The sequence below is a fragment of the Populus trichocarpa genome, chromosome 1 (genome assembly GCF_000002775.5).
Source record: "Populus trichocarpa isolate Nisqually-1 chromosome 1, P.trichocarpa_v4.1, whole genome shotgun sequence".
NCBI classification, from domain to species: domain Eukaryota; kingdom Viridiplantae; phylum Streptophyta; class Magnoliopsida; order Malpighiales; family Salicaceae; genus Populus; species Populus trichocarpa.
The window spans coordinates 34,136,501-34,159,675 of NC_037285.2; the positions used below are offsets into that span (position 1 = coordinate 34,136,501).

The window sequence follows — 23,175 nt, forward strand, 5'->3', positions numbered from 1 at the left end:
CTATACTATCTTGTGTGTTGTGTTTGAAGCTAGGGTAATTAATTTGTGCGACCGCGACATCACAACAGTAGGAATTAAGGGTATATTCTCCCAATAAAATAGACTCATGACATTCTATAGTGAGAAGTTAAATCATTCTAGATTGAAGTGGTCGATGTATGATAAGGAGTTTTATGTTATTTTTCAAACTTTGAATAAGTGGAAGCATAATCTCATAGGTAAGAGATTTCTATTATATTTTGATCATAAGACATTAAAATTCCTAAAGACTGGTTCAAGAGTGATGTTTGTGGTGTAGGAATTAAGGGTATATTGTCCCAATAAAATAAACCCATGACATTTTATAGCGAGAAGTTAAATGATTCTAGATTGAAGTGGTCGGCGTATGATAAGGAGTTTTATGCTATTTTTCAAACTCTGAATAAGTGGAAGCATTATCTCATAGGCAAGAGATTTTTATTATATTTTGATCATTAGGGGTTAAAATTCCTACATGTACATAAGTAAATAAATAATATTATGCAAATGAGATGGGTGACTTACTTGCTACAGTACCTAATTAGAATTGTGTGCAGGGCTGGAGTCTTGAATAGGATTGTTGATGTTTTGAGTAGAAATGAAGTATTACTAATCACTTTAAGGGAAAAGATCACTAAGTTTAATTATTTTTACATTCCTTGATTCAAGATTTGTATAGAGAAGGCTTAGATGATTACTTGGGATGAAAGTAGATAAGTGATGTAGTCATTAAAATGCATTATTGGCCTTACTTGAAATATGATATTTGTAAGTTCATGTAAAAACACTATATTTGTCAAACTGTCAAAGAGCAAGCACAAAATATAGGTTTATATATGTCTTTTTCTATTCTTGAAAATATATAGAAAGACTTGTCCATGACTTTTTATACTTGGATTGCCTTATATATTAAGAAGAGTAATATTTTTTTTGTAGTTAACATGTTTTCAAAGATGGCTTATTTTATTCCTTGCTAGAAGATGAATGATGATTTTATAGTTTCTTGACTTTTCTACTAAGAGGTGGTTTGCTCGCATGAGTTTCTGAATACCATTACTTCTTATTGAGATAATAAGTTTATTAGTCACTTTTAGAAAATATTATAAAAGATGTATGATTCATCTTTACAATTCATTAGCATAACACATACACAAACAAATGGGTAAATGGAGTCGCTGAAATAAACACTTGATAATTTAATTCAAAGCACTTACGGTAACAAGCCAAAGCATTGGGGTTGTGCACTTACGCGAGAAGGATTTGCATACAAAGTGTTAAACATAGTGTTATAGATAAATCATCATTCTAGGTTACTAGATTGTGTATGCATAGTGTCTTAAACATGTACATAATCTTGTACTAGTTTAGAAGGGTGTTAGTTACAACATTAGTGCTGAGAAGATGGCTACACAAGCTATGGAGGCTAATGTAAGACAAAAGTTCTAGCTTACCAATGCTAAATATAAGAAGATTGTCAATGAACACTATTATGTTAAAGTGTTCAAGGAATGAGATAAAGGTGATGGGGTTTTTACATAATAAGATATTTCTGGTAAGGATGTAAAGCAAGTTGCAGCAAAAAAAGTATGATCTTTCATAATAAAAAAAAGATCACATACCATACTTATATTATCAAAATGCTAGATAAAATGGGTATTTTTAAAATCTTTAATATTTCTAATATTTATCTTTATTCTGATGATGAACCATTATATCTAGATATGGTTGTTGACTTAAGGTTGAGTCTTTACAAGTAGAAAGGACCAGTATGAAACATTTTGTGAATTTGTTTATATACTAGATAGACATAGCAAATCCTAAGAAGAAGTTTGGACAAGCCAGATGATTATTTAACAAAAACAACCATAATTTTTTGTCTACTAGTTAGATCTCATCAAATTTAAGGAGGAGCTTCTACAAGTCTTGTTCCTTTTTTTTCTTTTTTTTCCCTAGTTAATTTTGCTAGCTCTAGATAAGATAATGAAGGCTCTCAAATTAGGCACAGTATGTATTTATTATTTTTCTTTATTTTGCTAGCTATTTTTGGATTTTAATAATTTTTCCTAGTTAGTTTAGGTGTTTTTTTTTTTTTCTAAATAGACGAGGTGGGTTTTGATATTATAAAAAATGGTTGTTGTGTTATTTTTCAGAAGAGTTTTATATATGAATTATTGACCTTTCAGAATATATCAAATTTTCCCTATAATTTAAGCATGGAGTTGTTATTTCAACTGTTATCTTGCCTTGTTGAACTGGCTACTCAACTGTGTTGTTCACAATAGAGGATATATATATATATATATTTTGTCGGAAGTCCCTGCAATATCTCTTTGGATATTGTTCTTTTCTATTAATGTATTTTTTTTCTTTTTCCTTTTCAGGGTCTATATCTTCTGTCTCTGATAAGGTTGAAATATGTTTAAATGGAACTCTACGGAGAACCTTTTTGTCACTCTTATATGATTTGATTCCCGTGGTTCCCATCATGCAAGCTAACTCTACGGAGATCTTGATACATACATACATACATATATGCATGCATGTATGTATGTATGTATGTATAGAGAGAGAGAGAGAGAGAGACCTTCTAAGCAAAAATGGCAATATGACTAAAAGTACCAGTCACTTAATTTAGTAATCTTGCATGCCAATAAATAAGATATCTAACCATTCATTTTGCAAACCAATTGGGAAATGACTTCAAGATTATGCTGAACTACTTGACGTCAAGTAAGTGAAAGTTTAGGCAGCAAAATCTATTTCCTGTGGAAGGAGTGGCACGGCCAAATTTGAGCAGATAAAAGAAGGAAAATCATATTCATGGATACTAGTAATTTGAAACACCAGAACCTTTGAATGGAAGTTTGCATCTATGCAAATATGGTTTCTAGCTACAAAACGTTCTGCCATGGTTCTCTGTATATAGCCTATGACAATTTCTAACGAGTGATTAAATTCTGTTATGTTGTTCGATAAGATTAAAAAAAGTATAAACTTCTGCTGTGAAAAATAAGCAGGAACTTTAAAAGGGAGCCTATCAGTTGTCTTTCCTATGTCCAAACGGCAAATCTATTTCCATTAGAATAGTCAAGTCTCTTGTTTTGGGAGAAATTCCAAGTGAATTTATCCTTTACTTCGAATGTAATGTATGATAAAGAAAGAATGTCTGCCAAAAGTATTAGTGATATCCCAAGTTTCCCATAAACAAAAAAGAAAAAGAAACGCTATAGCTAATTGATCTAACCTGCCTTTAGTCGGAGATCAGATCAAGAGTTATGTTCTTTTCTTCAAGGGTACGCTAGCAGCTATTCAGTGAGGACTGTAATTTGAAGTTTTCTCTCTGCATGTACATCTCAAAAGTACTGTAAATGGACATTTCCTTGATCAAAAAGCAATTATAATTTCTTTAATATACTGATCTTATTAGTCCCTGAAGGGGTTACAAAACACTGTGGAGATTACATGAAAACCTGCTCTCTCAATCTGCTCCACCAAAATTTATCTGGCATGCATGTCCAACATGTCTACTTTTGCATCTCATCATAACATTCAACAAGATCAAAGGATTTAAAACTTATTTAATGATGGTAAATATTGTCTGAACAATAGTGAGAATCAAAAGAGTAGCCGCCGCAAAAATAGAAACAATTGCCCATGGGGTGCCAAGGTAATTGCTCATCAACAGAGCACGCCATCTTGGAAACCTGCGCTGGTGATACCTGTTCATCTCCTGGCACAGTTTTAGATAATAGTATTTTTTCAAGTAAGCATCCTGATAAAGCTTGTTGAAGAATTGCGTTGCCTCATCTGGATTCAACCAATTATCAATGATTCCACTACCGGTGAATGTATCCATATCTTTGTTAGTGTTAATGAGGTTGTCTAGGAGGACGGCATATGAAGTGATTCTGTCAGTGCATTTAGGACAACACTGCTCATAGCTGATGAGGTTTCGAATGATGACTTCAGTTGTCTCCTGAATTAGCAATGGAGGGATTTCCAGGACACCATTTTCGAATTTTATATCCAAGATGCTGCTTGACTCACCCGCCTTCAATTTAATTCCGGCGTCTACAAGATTTGTGACGGAAGGAATAGGTTCCCATCCGGTTTCACCATTTTCCTCTTTTCCAGATGACAAAACTAACCAATTTCTTAAGAGGTCGAGCAAATGTTTTTGTCCCTGGTAAGAGGGAAGTTTGCGGGGTGGATGAAATGAAAAAATGTTGTCAAAGAATTTAAGGGCAAGTTGTGCGAGGGTTGTCGTGTTTTCAGGATCCGCGGTCATGTTGAACAAGTTTTCAAGGACCAACCAAGGTATTTGGTTTTCTACCAAAATCAAGTCATGATATAGGTACTGCTTCATGCAAGACATATTGAAGATAGGATCATCATCTTCTCTAGGATGATTCTCGTGATCGTGATCCTTTCTAAATAGTTCAATAAGAAAGCAACCATCTATCACCAACATTCTGACAAAATCCTCTACACCGACATCAATTGGTCCAGCATAACACGAACGTGCCTCTTTCTCGATCACCCTGGTGGATTTGATCAACCCCTTCAGTGTTATGCTCGCAGATCTTTGGCAGAGAAGGCCTTTGAGATACTTCAGTTTAATTTTCTCTGTAGATTTCATCAGTGGATGGTGACGGTGCCAGGGGCCAATTGAAAATGCGTTGGGGGTATAAGCTTTTTCGCTATGCCTTCGGAGAATGTGGGGCACTTTAAAGATGCATACTTTATCAGGCATTATCAAATTCTGGGACATCATACTTTCAACGGAAGAGGTCAATGAATCAATATCAACTGTGACCTGATCATCTACTCCATGAGAAGGACCGCATATATCAGCACTCCTTGTACCACCATCCCTTTCGGATCTTGCCATCGTTTCTATGTGAAGAATCGTTAAAGAAGAAGAAAAGAATAATGAGGACAAAACAAATATTAGAATCTACTTAAAGAGAAAGAAAAGGAATTCTAAGCTAAGTGTGAAAAGTATCCCATTCAACGAATTATATATCTCTTTTAAACCCAAATTCTTCAGGCCAAGCTCAACAAACCATGATTCGAGTACCTACTCAGAACCCAAACCCTTCCAAATCCTACCGGGTTGTATAAACTTATCGTATACAAACAAAGTTTTCTGCAAGGTTTTGAACTCAGCTGCACTCCAAACATAACTCTTTTGGGAGTTTAGAAAGGTTTGTGATTTTTCAATCCTTTTGAACAGAATAGTTTCCTAGCAATTTTCCCAAATGAGCAATCAGAAGGACCTATGAAGCTAACGAGCTGTGGTGTAAGGTGTAGGAGAACATATATTAGCATTAAGCTTCTCTCATACCTGACAGAATGCAACTTTCCTGTAGATCTTCTCACTCCTCAATGATTTTATTTCATTACCTATGTTGAGTTGTTGACTGCTGCCTGCAACAATTTGCAAGAAAATTTTTACATGGTATCATCGAAGTTTGCTGCTGAAATGCCGAACCATTTCAGAGTGCATCCCTACGAAGTTTACTGTGATATTCAACTGTGCAAAGAAAAAAATGGTAAAGCATTACCTTTCTCGATTAGCCAAAGCCTTGATTCGTTCTTGAGGCTCTAAAAGTGAATTCTTCAGCCAAAGCCTTGATTCGTTCTTGAGGCTCTAAAAGTGAATTCTTCAGGGTTAGGGGCATGCACGTTTATTGTTTATGGAAGAGCAGATTGAGGCATTTGAAGATTAGTCTGTGAAAGCTTAGGCCGAGTACGGAGGAAAATTTAGATGTTTCTCATGCAGCTAGAATCAGAAGGAGGGGATGAAAAGAAGTAAGAACTACTTATTTCTGGATGATATTTAAGGCATTGCAAAACTGAGACATCTTAAGGGGCATTGTATGAAACTTTGCATCTACAAAAACATGGTTCTGATAAATTGCTCTGGAAGCTCTGTTTATTTAAAAGGTTTCGGTCCTATTCTTTTCTTTGGTAGTAATTTATCCTTTGCTTTGGAGACAAAACTTCCTAGGAATCTATCTTTAGAACTTCTTAAGTGTGATATAAACAGCGTCGGTGGAAAAGCAACAAAGTAAGTAGTGTCTTTTAATTTCCTCCTGCTAAGTTCATTTGACTGCTTTACGGCATCATCCTGTGGTTTCTATTCCTGGAATTCAAATTCAGATGGTATCCAAGGTTTCCATTTTAAGCTTCTCTGTTTGTTCAATTTCTTTGGAATATTAGGCTTCCGTTTTAACTCTAGTTAGTTCTCTTTTGCAATGATGAACTTTAAGTCCAGCCTCCTTCAAGTATATATTATGGATGATGACATTAATGAATTCCAAAAGACCTGTGCGATTTACGTAATCGAGCCACACTCCTCAATCAACCAGCTTTTTATGCGTTCAGGTAAATTACAGCAACTCCTATTCAATATTATAAAATTGTAAGTCATTTATAAGTTCAAGTTTTGAAAAAAAAAAAAAAAAAAAAACCCTTTATTATGTCTAAAACACTCTTAATTACTATTTTTTTAAAAAAATTACAAAAAATAATATTAAGAAGAAAACTCAAAACAAAATTAATAGTGAAATTAATATTGTCCGTGTACTAAAAAACATTGTGTCCATTTTTTTAATATTCTTTTTTGTAAATTTTTTATTTAGTTACTTTTTCCAAATGGTAATGGAGAACATTTTGGATAAAAAAGGAGGTTAGGTTAATGTAATTAATAAAATTATAATTATAAAATAAACTAAAAGAGTTGGGGTTATTTTAATTTTTAACACTATTCATATGAACAATTCAGTTTTTCTTTTTTTAATTTCGGTCCTCACAATGTTCATATGAACAAAGTGATCTTTTTTGTCATTTTATTATGGATTTTATTTTTCAATCTCACTATCCCAGGTTATATTTGGAATTTTTTTTTTTCAATTTCAATTTGCATGCTATCACTTTTACAAAGTGTTGAAAAATATTCTAATAATTAATTAAAATTAATTTTATGAATTAGAACTTTAGGTTACAATTATAAAAGAAACTAAAAGAAGAGGACCAACTTTAAGAGAAAAAAGAAAAACAAAACAAATACCATTTAGACTTTGGCCTAGAAAACCTCACTTTGATCCCCCAAAGTTTCAGTTATTTATTTATTGGCCCCTATTATTTTAGAAATTTATAATTTAACCCTAAATCTTATTTATTTTACGTTTCAATCCCTAAATATTGAGAATTTGAGAGAGCAAAGTGACAGTCACAGGAAAATATAGAGAGGAAAGAAAGCGCTTAGAAAGCTAATTTCGGCTACCAAAAAAAATTTAATATTGGTGTCCATGAATTCATCTTCTAGAGGGATGCTCAATGTAGTGTTTTTATTCAATCATGCTGGAAAAAAAACTGATTTGGATCTATAAAGTTTCTTTTCGATTGATTTTCAATCTTTAAAGTGATTAAAGGGTGTTTAGGATTGTAAATGGGTTTACTAAGGTTTCTATAATATTTTTAAATAAAAAAAATTGAAAAAATAGATTTGTGAGATCCAAAAACTTAAACCTCAATTTTCTAGTGACCAGAGATTACTAGAAAATTGTCTAATCAAGTAGTCTGTTATTACCAACAACACATTATTCATTTAAAAAATTAAAATAAATGATATGTCATGTGATTTATAAAAACAAAATCAATCAAGTGAGCATTTTGACATATCATTTATTTTAATTTTTTAGTAATTAAAAAATGCTTAACTTTCTAGGTCTAAGTATACTAGAGCTTTTTCATTCCTGGCCAGGGGCATAGATCTAACTATTAGGCCCGAAAGCATTTTGCCTCTCTATTTAACTATTGATTTTTTATTTTAATTTTAATTAATAGCTACTCTCTCTGTGTTTATTTTTTTACTTCTCATGATTTTTTTATTTAAATTTTAATTAGTACCTTCTCTTTTATATTATTTTGTTCATTTTTAAAAAATAATAAATAATTTTCTTAATTGTCTTTATATTTTTTTAATGTTTCAAATAGATTATAGTGATTTTTTAGATTTTATTTTATTTTATATTTTATATAAATAAATTGTATTTGTATAATGACATTACAAGAACAAAAATTGTTTGTTCTTGACAGCCAAAATTAACCTTTAGGTAAAAAAAAAAAAAACATATAAAATAACAAGGACAATCAAGGTTAAATATTTGAATGTGCATGTATATTTTTATTTTTACGAGGAAGACTATCTTTTTTTTAGTTTTTAGCTAATTTATCTCCTGTGCTTTCATTACTGGTTAAACATAAAATTTTGGAACATAAGAAAATACTCAAATCGTTAAAAGAAATTTGGTATTATCATTAAATTCGATGCAACAGTTCAAACTATAGTTACACGGTTTATGCCCCTTGAATATTTTTTTTTTTCTACTATAGTTCAAAAATTGAGCTACAAGGGTTTAGATTTTTTTAATGATGTTTATGAATATATTCGGTTTAGTTTTGGGGTTTGTAATTATAACCAATTTAATTTTTAATAGTTTACAAATTATAATCTTAATTCATTTAATTTTTTTGAACTCAAGTGAATTGAATATACCATTTAAGATTAATTTTTTTTATAAATTTTACAAATATTTATTGGTTGGGTTTATGAATTTTTTTTATTCTTAAACTATCCTTATAGAAATAATTTTTGAACACTACAATTAAAAAGAAAATCAGGCAAAAATCAATTGAGGTTCTAAAACAATACAGTCAACAGAAGAATTTTAGAGTTTGAAATGGATATGCACCTTCACACACACATGCGAGAATAGCAAGTTCTGGGCTTGAGATGCAGTAGAATTTAGTTACTTTTTCAGCAGCTGTTATGCGTAATTCAGCCTCATTATCACATAGTAACCGCATATACGCAAGGACCTAATCCATAAATCACAGATTTTGATTACAAATGACAAAATCCATCAACTCAAACACAAAATTGGATTGGAACTTAAAATGAAAATGGTGACAAAATTGGATTGGAACTTAAAATGAAAAAACAAGCAAACTTGGCGTATCTACTAAACCTGTATTAATTTCTAAAACTCGCAACTAGAGAGATTTTAGACCCGGTTCAATTAAAAAACTCAATTCTCAACTAATTTAATATTAAAGGTTGAGATGGGAAAAGTATCAATTTAAAAAATTTGTCAAAGTAAAAAACAAATAATAAGAAAAAATAAAGATCAAATCTGATAAGAAAAAAAATTGGAGGAAGAAATTGTAAAAACAATCAATTTTAAAAATTATCTCTAATAAAATAAATAGACATCAAAATAATGGGGATCAAATCTAACAAATAAAATAAATAAAGGAGTGTGAAATTGAAAATAAAATTCAATTTATAAATAATTTCAAATAAAATAAATAGTAATCAAAAGAACATAGATCAAATCTGGAGGAAAAAATAATTTAAAAGGTTGCTTTGAAAATTTAGAGGGTCAGGCGTGGAAATCAAAGATGAAAGAGAAAAGAAGAGAAAAGAAAAAGAAAATGCTATCGAAGTCAAACCAGAGGGCCGTTGGTCACACGCGTTACCCAGGGATGGAGGGGTTGCCAAGACAATTCTAACGTCGCCCGATAAACCACCATATGTTCAACCAAACACCTCGTTACACACCGGCCAAATAACGTTAAAACAATTTACGCGTGCAATGCACACAACAACCTTTTTTAAAAATAATATTAATATTTATTGAATTAACAAGATGAAAATACAAAAAAAAAAAAACCATTGAATATCAATTAAAAAATTTTGTTTTTAAGGCTAATTTAATCATTTTATTGTGTTTAAAAAAGTCAAAAGTCAAAAAAGACCCTAGACTCCAATTAAGTAATATTTGATTTTAAAGGTAATTTAATCACTTTACCATGCTTCAAAAAGTTGAAATGATCAATTTTCTTCTAATTAATCTGATAATTATTAATGGACTCTAAAAAAAGGGTTGTATTACCTCCAAATAGTTAGTTCAATGACTTTTACTTGGAATGATAAAATAATCATTATAATGTTAAATTTACAATACAATATGTCTTGGTTTATAGTAAAAAACTGATTCTTATTAGTTTTTTTTTTATAAAATAGATCAAGTTTGTGCAATTTGATAAAATCCAGGACGACATAACAAAGTTTTAGAGATAAATTAATATTTTAATTTAAAAAAAAAATTGGAGTCATATTTAGAAATTTTTATTCAAATATAATATTTATCCATCTAAAAAATTAAAATACTAGTTTTAAAAAAAAATTGTACTGTGGAAAATATATTTTAGAGGTTCTTCATTGTTTACTAGATTTTCATATAAAAAAATATATAAGCAATTCAATTTTTCTCTTTTATATACAAGTTATTTTTAGTAATGTAAAAATTAATTTCTTTTGACATTTCTATATTTAGTTAGTAGTATAAGTTTAATTTTATTAAAAATTCAATATAATTTTTTTTCAAGTTAACAATATCACTCTAACATGATGATTTTTAATTTGAATGAAATGAAATTAATATTTTATAATTATATTATCATGAATATAAAATATTAAGATGACTATTATAAATTATAAAAATAGTTTCTTATAAAAATAGTTTTTATCTTGATGTATTTTTATTTTTTTAACAAAAACTTTGTTTTCTTTTTCAATAAATAAACATGTTTTCTAATTTGTTTTATTAAAATAAATAAACAAAAACTAAAAAAGAAAAAAATGTTAATGAACATATATGGAATTATCAAAGATGCGCTAAAGCATTTGGCTAGTTTATCCTGTAGAGTAGGTACATTGCAATGTGGCGCAACGGAAGGAAGATAGTATAAAAATTTCGTTTAGGAGTTTATTTTAAAAAATATTAAAATAATATATTTTTTATTTTTAAAAATTTATTTTTAATATTAATATATCAAAACAATTTAAAATAAAAAAATAATTTAAAACTTTAAAAAAATTAATGAAAACACAATTGAATCCTAATGAGACATAAAATTTTATGTTTAATAATAATATAAGTAATTTTTAATTTTTTTAATTATAATATATTAAAATAATATTTTTAATATCAACACATTAAAATAATTAAAAAAAATATTAAAAAATATTAATTTAATATTTTTTTTAAAATAATTTAGAAAACATATTCTACCACATAAACAAACACTCAAAACCACAACGCCATGTGTCGTAATTCTAAGCGGCTCCACGTCTTGTGGAAACCTCGAGTCGCTCCGACCCCACCGTTAACCAAAATAAACACAGCTCCAACTTTCCCTCTTTAAGCTCCTCAAAAGCTACAATCCCAGCTCTGACTTCAAAGTTCAAAAACCTCTCAACCAATCAAAATCAAACCCTACTAACACATCTTCTACGTGTCGCACTCTTATTAGCTATAATGGTATTACCGTAATTTCTACAAGGACCAAGGGCATTTCCAGATCAAACCTGTCTCCTCCTCTCTTCCTCTTAAACCCCACTTTTTTTCTCCTTCGAAACCCTCCTTTTCTTTTTGCTCATATTTGCAAAAGAATCTCTCTCAATAGCCGCCATGGCCTGGCTTAACCGATTAGCCATCACCGCAGCGCCATCACTCCGTCGTGTTAGCCGATTCCCCGGCAGTCGAGGTTATGGATCAGCAGCGGCAGTCCAATGCAACTATGATTACTATGATGACTATTATTCAGAAGCCGTAGAAGACTACGGACAGCTTAATCGGCTAAAGCCGAATTTGGAGTCGGTGGCTGGGTCGGCTTCAGGGAGAGGAGTGCAGTGGGTGTTAATAGGAGACCCAGGAGCTAAAAAGCATGTTTACGCAGAGAAACTCTCGAAGCTTCTAGAAGTTCCTCACATTTCCATGGGTACCCTTCTTCGTCAAGAGCTTAACCTTAACTCTTCTGTTTATAAACAGGTGCTTTTTTAGGGTTTTTTTTATTGTAAAGTCTTGGTCTTTATTTTTTGTGGTTAATGGGATTTGATATTGATTGGTTTTTGGAATGTTTTGTTTTTAGATTGCAAATGCGGTGAATGAGGGAAAATTAGTGCCTGAAGATGTGATTTTTGGGCTGTTATCAAAAAGGCTTGAAGAGGGTTATTATAGAGGTGAAAATGGGTTTATTTTGGATGGAATTCCCCGAACGAGAATTCAGGCTGTAAGTTTCTCGTTTTCTGATTATTGGCATTTGTGTTTCGCAAGCAAGTGGATGATTGTGGGGTTTTGTTTTAATTGGTAGAATTTAAGGACTGTTGAAGGAATGGAAGTTGAATTTTTTTAAAAAAAAAAATTATTATTATTTTGCATCTTTTGGTGGTGTTTTATATGTAATTATGGCATTTTGTCTTATGATGATTGAGGAAATGGTGGGATTTTTCTTTGCAGGAGATTCTTGACCAAATTGCGGATATTGATCTAGTTGTTAATTTTAAATGCGGTGAAGGGAATGTGGTGAAAAAGAATCTTATAAGTGCAGAAAATTCTAGTTACTCTGTTGCTGATGCGGGAAGTGTGTCAAATGAAAAGTCTCGAATATACGCGCAGGAGGTACAACGTGTTCTTTTTCATTTCTGAATTAGATTTCGCATTATTGGTGTTTTGAAGTGTTCATTTAGTGATTATGAGTTTTTGTTTGTTCAAAACAATGCTTATCTATGTTCTTACTTCTGGCATCCTAGATGCCTCTGAAAGGGCTGTATGTTTTCGCCTAGTTGCATTAGAATTGCATTTTGCCACCGATACCAATTTTCATGGCCCTGTGCTTTGTATTACTCATGATATTTTCCTATTCTTCATTATCAAAGTTCGAGTAAATTTTGGATATTGGAGCGTTTATTCAGTTCTCTGGTCATCATTATCGGAATATGGTTACATCGAAGAAAAATGAGTTATATTATCATACGTTTGCTGCTTGAAAGAATATACCACAAAATGTCTTTTCACGTTGTCAAACGATTGTTTGAGTCCTTTGGTTCAAGTGGTGAAAGTTTATGCTCAAGTTAATATTTTAATCAGAGGGGGAATTCGGTAATTTGCTCATTAAGTATTTGTTCTTTTATCAGGGAAAAGCGTTGGAAGGATACTACAGGAAACAGCAGAAGCTTCTTGACTTTCAAGTGGCTGGTGGATCTGGAGAAACATGGCAAGGCTTGTTGGCTGCATTACACCTCAAACACCTGAGTGCTGTTAGTTCTTCACCAAAACTGGCTGCTTGATTTTTCTTCCATGCAAACTGCTGACTGCTTCGGTTTCACTCCCAAGCAGGCATGGTATAGTAAATATTTATAATGGGAGCACCGTACGAATTTGTGTGGCGATTGTCCAATTGGATTTTTGAATCTTTCTTTTTGAAGTTTAGCTTATCTAAGCAGTTGCAATTTTGAGAATGTATGGTTGTAAGGTAATTTTGGCGAGAGATATAAAACAAAGAACACCGGCAAGTGTATTTTTGCGTCTTGTCTCTGATTTGTGGTCTATATTGTGTTTCAATTCAACCTGTCCTGTACACGAATTTAGTTCTGTGGAAGTCATATGCTTGTTCCCTTCGTGTCTTTTCTTCTTTTCCTCGACTTTCAGAAACTGGGACGGCCTATGAAGCTTTGATTCAGTGATGATGGACTGACTCCACGGTAAAGGATGGAGCTCCAGGAGTTAAAAGTTTCTAGATTCAAACCTCGCACTCCTAGAATGATAATGATAGAATGATAATGACGGGAGAAAAGAAAAACTGTAGCAGCTCAAATGGCGGGAACTGAACCTCGATTTGAACTAATTGTTCGCATCTGCAGGCTTGCCAGGTCTTTTTGAACATCCATGTCGTTACATGAGCTTACTGCATGGCGCTTTAGATAGTGATTTAAAAAATTTAATTTTTTTTTTAATATTTTGGATCATTTTAATACGTTAATTTTAAAAATAATTTTTAAAAAATAAAAAATATTATTTTAATACATCTTAAAATAAAAAATACTCTGATAACCCTAACCGCTTGTAGGAATATTGAGTTCCTTGAGAAATGTTATGAAGACCAGCTTCAGATACAGAAGTATGCATAAGGGATACTAACTTCCACGTCAGTTACAATGGCACTCTGTCAACCCAGTTTTGGACCGTACAAATTCCAAACACTATCAGGGCAAGTTAGCAACTTGGTTTTTAGCTTCAAGACCCGAACATTGTATGTGCACGCTAATACACATGCCTAAAAATTCAGGAATTAATTAAAACAAACAATACCTGTTTACTTGAAACTTTCATGAAGCACTTTATCAGTTGAGATTTAAGAATCACAACGAAGGTCATGAAAAGAGAGATTTCTCTTCAGAATGCTAAAACAGGCACTCCATTTCTACATGCAGGTTTGAGATGTTCTCTAAAGCTACACGATTTGCATTTTCCCTTTTTACAAGTACAAGATGACCAAATGGACCCAAAACTTGACTGCTGATTTACTACTAAAAAACAAACAAAGCTAATCATACATTATTTGTATAGACATGTGAATTTACATATATAGTTACTCACTGTTCATCCATATCTCTCTGAGAAGTTCATATCTGATGGTATTGTCAATGCCCTTCTTTGATTTCCAGCTGGGCTTTGTTGGGGCAGGTGAAGACCGCACCCCATCAAGTATGATCGAAGCCAAAGGTGAATTCAATTCATCAAGCTCATCATCACTGGTGTAGGATTTTCTGACAATTGAGGAGCCACTTTTTCTCAGCTTAGATTGACTTCCAAACTCTCCAATGATTTTGGCAATGGAAGCTGCTGAAGGTGGTAAATAGATCGGAGGAGCTGCAATGCATGGTACCGCTGTGACAGACTCCTCTCCAGCCTCAATAGCATCCTAAATGAAATAAAAAAAAGAGATGATTGCTTATGATCTCGTAATGAGCTTATTCCTGGTGGTGATACCATTATTACCACAGTACTCTTAAATCAGCTAATTCATGGTGGCAAGAATACATAGTACTCTTAAAATGTAGTATAGACAAGAGGATGCAATTTGGTCTATGTGGTTCTAGCTAGCTTTAAAATAGAGCCAATTCAAGGTAGGCTTGTGGCCAACTCAAAACCAGCAAATTAATCATTGGAACAGGGTAACAACAAAATGCAGAATTCTGGGGGTCCAAATTTTTCTGTTCTTGTTTTAAGATCTTTTTGTGCAATTCTTTTATGCAACATTTCGGTAATAACTAACAAGGATTTGGTCCCAGTTAGATCAGTTACCAATTTACCAACCAACATTAAATTGCTTGTATATTTTTTAACCAATACCAATTCACTGACAACTTGCACCCTTACAAAAAGATTCATGCTAAATGTCATCAGCCTCCAGGAACATGCCTGAGTAGAACCATTGATAAGTACAGAAGTGAAACATATCCATTCATTTTGAATGTGACTAACCTCAGTGTCCAAGGCTTCAAACACAACATCTGGAATGGGATCTGGACAGAACTCGTCTAAGACAAAATTATCAAGAACCCTCTTGATCAATGGTGCAGCAAATGTGGGGCATACCTTCAAAAATAACATGACGTTTATTAAGGATTGAAAACATGGCTCATGCAAGTTTGAGATGAATGAAGGGTGTGAGTATGATAGCTTGCGATGAATAAATAGCGTGAGTATGTCAAACCTCTTTTCTGATGGATTTACTTAAGAGCATGTCCTTTGGAAGCATCATGAGATCACTTAATGCATTAAGGAGATGGAAAGGCTTGAATGTCGTGTCTGGTCTCTCATCAATCTCATCGTTTTCATTGTCATCTTCAAGCAAGTCATCATCATCCATACCAAATAGATCAGTCAGCCATCTTGACCAGTTCCCAATCTGATATTTTCAAAAAGTACAAGGAAAGTTACTTCATTAATGGCAGCCATAGAAAACCTTAAACACCCTCTCCAACAATACAGGTTAATGGTTTTCAAATTGGTGTCTCTTATCATCAAGTCTAGTCTTTGGTATGAGTAGGATTTATCAACTTGTGAAGACAAATGGACAATCAGCATCAAAATATCATATGCATGCATGGTATGTAGATGTTTTTCTTAGCATGAAAAGCCTCTTTTCCCTTTCTTTCTTTCTTTCTTTTTTTTTTTTTCTGAGAGAAGCATGACATGCATTATTCAAATGTGGAAATAAGAGGAGAAAAACAGGTCACATCTAGTACAACTTTTGGAGATGTCAGATGGTATCTGAACTGTCCTCCCCTTCAATTTTGAAAAAGGAAAGGAAAAGATGTGTTTGGCTCCCATTTTACAACTAAATGGTTGCAAATTTAAGAGAGGTAGCAATAAAAGATCAAAATGAAGGTCAAACTCTAAAAGATAACAGCAACAAGTTCCCTTAGGTTAGGCTTCCGTGTCAGAACTTTATCCTCACCACATTTTTCAGTTGTGCACCAGCCCCAAAGCTCGATGACCCTGCTGGAATTGGGAGAACTTTTGGATCACTGATGGGATCAGATACTGGATCAGTTGGTATCTCATCAACAGATTCACGAAGGATAGCATTGAACATTGCCACATCTAATCTAGCTACGCATTGCTCCATTATCTAGAAACATAATAGTGATATATTATCATGCCATATTGTTTGCAGAAACAAATTATCAATAGCTGGAAAAGCATAATCAAAGACAACTAATATTAGTTAACAAATGAAAATTAGTTGAAACAAATATCAGCAAACATGTTGTCAACAACCATATGAGTTCAACAAATCAGCACTCTTGTTTTCAGATGATATTTCAAATATTCCTTCCATCTACACAGTAAAAGCAATACCATATGTTGTTCACGTTCAAAGAATTCCATTGTAAGCTATGTTGGTTGTTCACATGCTATAACTTGTCAGTGGTATATAAAAACACATTAACTTTGATGACACCATTGAAATTTATAGATTTACCAGTCTTGCCAGCACAGGTAAACAGCCACATTCATGGCCTCCAGCTCGAACAGGACAAAGTCTTTCACAGGCATCTTTGAATGCCTTCTTCCAATGCTCTAATGAAATGTTCCCTTGGTCTTCGTGAACCAACCTTGATGTCCTTCCAAAGTTTTTCTTTGAGCCAGAACTATCAAGTTGAGCAATTTCCTTTGTAGCAGCAGCTTGCATGTGTGGGGTCAGAGTCTGGTGCAGAACCATGAAAAAGATTCATGTCAAGTAATATTAAAGAAGCAGAGTTTCAATATTTTAAAATAATAGTGCAGTTTAATGAGAAACAAAGACAAAGGAGAACAGGATGAATTAATGAAGAACCTGCCACCAGATTGATTCAATGGTGCGGGAGAAGATCCAAGCTTCAACTCTTTCCAGTGCAGATGTAAATACATGTGGGTCCTCCCAGTCACTGGAATCTTCATAAAGACCATTCTTATTTCCCTTTCGGCTGGGAGATACCTCTTTCCATTTCAATGAAGATGATATGATCTTGTTTCCCTTCCTTTCCGTATGTTGTCCTGAAGAAATTTTGCTTTCTGTATCACCAATAGTTTGGCTTATAATTGTCCTCAAAACAACAGAGTTTGATAACCAAAATGTCAACCTGTATTTAGAGTAAAAGCATGAAACATGAGCTTGCAAAATAATTTTGAGAATATCAGTTAGATAGTAAAGAAAGTCGAAGTAGAATGAATAGTACCACAGGTGACATGGTTTTTTAAACAATTATATTTCCACCACAGGATGTTTTCAGGTTGAAAAACACATCATGGTTCATGGCCAGGGTTGTGGTGTTCCAGTCAAAATAAAATGATTTTCTTTTTTCCTTCTTCGGCTCCAATATTGTTATGGAGTAGGGTCAGGTAATTTAGCCTTTGTAAGGCAGATACTATATTCACTTGGTCAAACCAGAATAGATAACTTTTTGGGTCCAACATGTAACTTTGATGGGAATCCAACTTCACATACTTTAGAATGTCAAAATAAATGATGATTGCATGGTGAAAGATGCCTGGAGATGTAGAAATGCATGTGAATTAGAAATACCTAGGGACGTCATTTCCACATGCTTTTGCAACCAGAACTAGTCCTGAAATGGCACTTCTAGCTGCACTAGCTCTTCTTGACTGGAAACTTTCTCTACAAGCATGAAGATATAGTCTAGACAGGCGGCGAGCCGGAGCATGAACCTTACTCATGGAACTTCCATGCTCAGCAACAACAGAATAAAGAGAAGCCTCAATAGCAGCAGCTTCTTTCAACTCTCCCTCGAGCATCTTTATTTTGTGTTCCAATTGCTGGATCTTGCCATCTAAAATGGTTGTTCGGGTATCTTTTGGATAAATCTTTGCATTTTTTCTTTCATTGAAGCTAAGGCTCCCAGCACTGTGATGTGCATCTCTCATCAGACCAACTTCATTGTGCTGATTTCTGCTACCAAATCCATTGCTCCTCAGTGAGTCTGATGATGACCTAACAGATTTCACATGCTTTAATCTATCAATTTTGAGGATATTTCCCTTCATATCAAAGCCCCCGGGTGAAGTAAATGTATCACTCCCCAGTGAGTCGTCATCTCTAGAATCATATGGAAAATTATCAATTGGTTCATCTTCTGAGAATTGCTTTTGCTCTTCCCCATTCTGACTACGCTCTTCATTTACTTGAAAATCACCAGAGATTGTATTGCCAAGCTTTGCACCCACGTGGCGATTTTCATCTGAAGATGTATTCTCATTATTGTTCTGGAAAATATCACCTCTCCTAATTGTGGTGATGCTATTAGTCACCTTTCCATGAACTTCCTGCCACAAATCCTGAGGACCATTGCTTCTCTTGCTGGTATTAGCCTCTTCATCTTTGCTTTTGTAAGTGAAGGATGGGGAAGAAGAATGAACACTTTGAGCAACATCATCTTTCAGAATTGACGATGGACTAGAGATAGCAGAGTTCATTACAGAAGCATGACCATTGACTGGGCTCCCAACATCAGATGATAAATCTATAGATGACGAATAAGATGAACTTCTTTTCAGCTTTTCTTGTGGTGCAGTCTGTTTTTCCATCACAATCTGTGAAGCTGCAGTAGGCTCCTTGTTAACAACATGCTTGCTCTCTGTCATTCTGACTGATCCATTCTGCAATTCAATATGAAGGGTTAACTTATCTGTTAGTTACAATGGAAACTAATTTCACAGGATGGCCATCCAGATGCGGAAATGCAAGAGGTTGTTCCTTTTATAGGTCCTGACAGATGAACAACATATTGCAAAACATAATTGCTGAAAACTAGAAATAAGCTGTCTTGACAGGATTTGATAAGAACCTGAACGGATGATTGGTAATTATTCAAATCTGGTTCATTTCTGAAGTTTCTGGATAATTGTGGAGCTTATTGATTGAACACCGTTATTATTTTTCAATGGTAGTAGTGATGGTAAAACCTTTTTTGTTTGTTTATTTTTTTGAGGAGTCATAAAAGTAGAAAGTTGATGCAGGCCAAACTGGTTAACTGATAAATAGGTTCAAAATTGAATACTTGATTTGAAAAGTGAATCCAAAGAATCAAACTGAGTACCTCATCATTTTGAGGAGGCAAACCCCCATTTGCCAGAGATGAGTGAGACGAAACATCATCGTCAGTGAAAGAGGCAACCTCGGCTTCTTCAGCATATCCTTCGTTCATTAATGCTGAAACTGATTCACCACCATTCTTGTCCATTGATACCCCTTTTGATAAGGATGAGGAGGTAGTGCGGCCCTTATCAATTGGCTTGATTTTAAAGTACAAAATAGGCTGAGGTGTGCTCCTAAAGCTCCGCTTGCTGTTTACTGGAGCAGTTAGGCTTATAGTTTCCTTGATGACACCATAATCTGCCAAGTCTACAACAGCAGTTGCCAGCAATTGAGCCTTATCCCTTCGAGGCTCATACAAATTGAATTCTAAGCAATTTTTCTGGAAGGTATCAGTATCCTTGCCTTTGACAGGCACTTCCCTCAACAAAGTCACAGGTAATCTAAAAGACTCATTGAACTCAATTTTCCCCTCACCAACAACAGTCCCAAGCGAAGGAACAACAGTGTTGGTAGACCCAGAATTGCGATCGCCATTTTCCCACTGAATGAGGACTGAACGAAGGGATCTCAGAGACTGAGATGGAGGCCAAGGCTTAATATCCTCAATGTGCACTAAATAATCAACCTGAACTGAGGAGCTTCTCCTGTTCTTTCCATTCATACCTAGAACCATTTCTGAGCATACACTTGAAATCCACCAAATCCAAACACCGTGGCAATGTGGTTATGGTTGTTTAATTATACAGCCTAGAACTCCAAGATCCTAAAATTCCAGAAGGCATATAAAACTCAGATGTTAAAGAATTTCATAGCTTTACAAATATAGGGGTAAAATCAGAACCAGACAGTGCACAGATTAATTACACAAAAGAATTTTTCTATTCAATTGCTAATGAAAGGAAAGAAAAGGAACTGAAACATTTTATACCATTTTTTATTTCTTAGTACAGAAAATTGTGAAATCTCACTCAAGCTTAGATTAGCTTAACTATTCCCCTTATTTGAGTTTAAAACCCAGAAATTAAAGTCTCATTAAAGATAAAAATTCACAACTCCAAGGCTATGAAGACAAAAACAAAAATTCCTCACAATTTTTTTTTAACAAAAAAAGCAGAGCAAGATATGTCTTCACATCCTTGAAAGAACTAATTTTGAATAATATCTGCATGGTAAAATTTCCAAATAATGGAAGAAAAAAATAGTAACAATTAAAGCAATTACTGAACAAAATTGAAACTCATTTTTAGCTCATTAAACTGCTGCAAGTAAAAAGAACATTAAACATGAAGAAAATAAATAAATAAAACAATACTACAAAGAGACGTCGAGTAATCCTAAGAAAATCTAACAAAACCAAAATGCAACCAGTTTCTTAGTCACTTTATCATGGTTACACTACTAGATCCACATAAAAACAAATACCCAAAACTTATCCATAAAAGAAATGTCAACTTTCAACAAGAACTAGCAAGTACGAAAGGGAAACATTAAAATGCAGGTATCAAAAAAAGAAGAAGAAAGAAACCTTAGTATTATTGTAAATTTGTATATATGGAACTGATGAAAATGAAATTACAAAAAAAATTAGCATTTTGATGTACTCACCTACTACCAGAGATTTCGCAGGATTTAGAGAAACTACAGAATCTTCTCTTTCGGATTTTTTGTCATAAGTCAAGCTGGTTCTTAACTCCTTTTCTCTGTTTGTGACTGTCAGAGGAAGCTTGTGTGTGTTTATGTGTTGAGTGAGCGAGGCAGATAAAAAAAGAGAATGTCTTGTCTGGTAATAAGACATTCATAAAAAAAAATAAAAAAAATAAATAGAAAGCAAAGCCGACACCAACATACAGAATTTACCTAATTATTTATATATTTGATTAATTATATTCGAAGGAATTAGCTTAACAATGGATAGTTGTTTGCTATCGTTTACGGTTTTTATTTTCTCTTTAAAATAATAGAAATGAAAAAAAGAATTTTACTTGCTTTAGAAAAACTGTGAACTCACGCTAAATCTCCTAAAAATCAATTTATTTTGTTTTGATAAATTTTAATAATTTGGTTGCAGTTTTTGGTTTCAAGAATAACAAACATACTACTAAAATATATGGGAGAATCACAATGGTGACGGTTTTTTTTTAATTGTTGTTTCGTATAGGATAGTATTATAATTTATCATTAATATAATATTTTTAATTAAAAATATACATGCTCCGGTGAGTGGGAGACGCTATGTTTATTGGGTGGCGTGTATGGCATCTTCTGGTAATAAAAAATAAAATTTCATCAAATATTCTGATTTTTAGTTATCTCCTCTTTCATTATACGTGACATATGTAATCCAAATAATCTCAGCTTATCATTAATGACTTTTTTTTCCCTTTATTTCTTTTTTACCCTAATAAATATATTATGGCGCTTAGTGTTATTAGTATTTCAAATTCGATCCTTTTAGTTTTATTTTTATATTTTTGTCATTTTTTGTTGTTGAAGTTTTATGTGTTTTCAATTTAACCATAGGTTTCTAATTTGTATATATAATGATTTTCAAATCGGTCCTTTTGCTTTTAATTTTGTATTTTTGTCTCTTTATTCTTTTGACAAAGTTTTTATAACTTTCAATTTTATCCTTCAAATTAAATTTATAATTTTGGTTTTTTCAATGATAATAATAGTGATTTCACTTTTGTCTATCTCCTTTTGATTTTTTTATTATTTTTCTTGGTTTTTTATCAAAGTTTTTATAGTTTTCAATTATGTTTTTATAATCAAGCTCAAGGTTTTTATTTTTTTAATAATAACAATGATGATAGCGATATGATAACAATGATGATGATGATGATAATAATAATAATAATAATGTTAGTTAAGAAAATAGTAATAATAATGATAACGATAAGGATAATGATGATGATAATAATAATAATAATATTAGTTAAGAAAATAATAATGATGATGGTGATATATTATTTTATTTTTATATAAATATTTTTTTTCTCTTATATTGAAGTGATATATTTAATCTTACTTGCGTAAAAAATTAAATAGATACCATATAGTCATGGGAAAAAAATGATTAAAATGTGTTTACTAATATGATTCAATTAATTTTTAAAAATATTTTTTAAACTGTATTTTACTTCAAAAATATTAAAATAAAATATTTTTCAAAAATTATTTATAATTTCACCTTGTTAATATAAAAAATAAAAAATATTATTCTATTATATTTTTAATTAAAAAATATATTTTTTTCATATAACCAAGCACACTAAAAGAAGTGTTGATATAGATGCTAGTCAGCCTCGTTCACATTAGAAGAGTTTTGTCGTTTATCTCTTTGTTTACAGAATGATACCTCGGGACCAGATTCACTTTTCCCACATAAATTAACTATTTGATTAAAAAAGGTTAGCTAAGGAGTATACGTAACGTGTTTATATGAGAGTTTGTAAAGCACGCACTAATCATGCACGACGGCAGCAGGGCCCAGTGGCCCCGGTGGGTTAATGATGACTGAGAGTCTGGTGAAGAGCGATCCAACTTAACGGCCACAAGTAGAAGAGTAACCTAACTGGAGTGAATTGACAACTCACGTTGAGTTGCTGCGCGTGGGGGTTACTGTTGCCGTCGCTT

The 23,175-nt window shown here is 32.7% G+C and overlaps 3 protein-coding genes across 5 annotated transcripts; 1 reads left to right on the forward strand and 2 right to left on the reverse strand.

Moving 5' to 3' along the window:
• Positions 1–3,419: 3,419 nt before the first annotated feature.
• LOC18109346 (UPF0481 protein At3g47200) lies at positions 3,420–5,948 on the reverse strand. Of its 3 annotated transcripts, XM_052451546.1 has the most exons (4): positions 5,652–5,948; positions 5,586–5,605; positions 5,366–5,448; positions 3,420–4,914 (listed from the first exon to the last, which is right to left on the reverse strand). In XM_052451546.1, the coding sequence occupies exon 4, from the start codon at positions 4,907–4,909 to the stop codon at positions 3,593–3,595; it is 1,317 nt and encodes a 438-aa protein (XP_052307506.1). In that variant the 5' UTR covers positions 4,910–4,914; positions 5,366–5,448; positions 5,586–5,605; positions 5,652–5,948; the 3' UTR covers positions 3,420–3,592. The 3 variants fall into 3 exon arrangements, with proteins under 3 accessions (XP_052307506.1, XP_024467362.1, XP_024467358.1); XM_024611594.2 differs by lacking the exon at positions 5,366–5,448; XM_024611590.2 differs by lacking the exon at positions 5,366–5,448 and having other exon boundaries at positions 5,586–5,948.
• A 5,553-nt stretch (positions 5,949–11,501) lies between these two features.
• LOC112325859 (probable adenylate kinase 7, mitochondrial) lies at positions 11,502–13,463 on the forward strand. The gene is made up of 4 exons (XM_024592979.2): positions 11,502–11,924; positions 12,025–12,165; positions 12,393–12,554; positions 13,070–13,463. The coding sequence occupies exons 1-4, from the start codon at positions 11,565–11,567 to the stop codon at positions 13,220–13,222; spliced, it is 816 nt and encodes a 271-aa protein (XP_024448747.2). The 5' UTR covers positions 11,502–11,564; the 3' UTR covers positions 13,223–13,463.
• Positions 13,464–14,246: 783 nt separating this feature from the next.
• LOC7467708 (uncharacterized) lies at positions 14,247–21,308 on the reverse strand. Its single transcript, XM_024585484.2, has 9 exons — positions 21,145–21,308; positions 19,541–20,302; positions 18,010–19,100; positions 17,281–17,566; positions 16,927–17,151; positions 16,399–16,572; positions 15,652–15,846; positions 15,420–15,533; positions 14,247–14,856 (listed from the first exon to the last, which is right to left on the reverse strand). Exons 2-9 carry the CDS (start codon positions 20,210–20,212, stop codon positions 14,524–14,526), a joined length of 3,090 nt encoding a protein of 1,029 aa, XP_024441252.1. The 5' UTR covers positions 20,213–20,302; positions 21,145–21,308; the 3' UTR covers positions 14,247–14,523.
• Between the last annotated feature and the right edge of the window lie 1,867 nt (positions 21,309–23,175).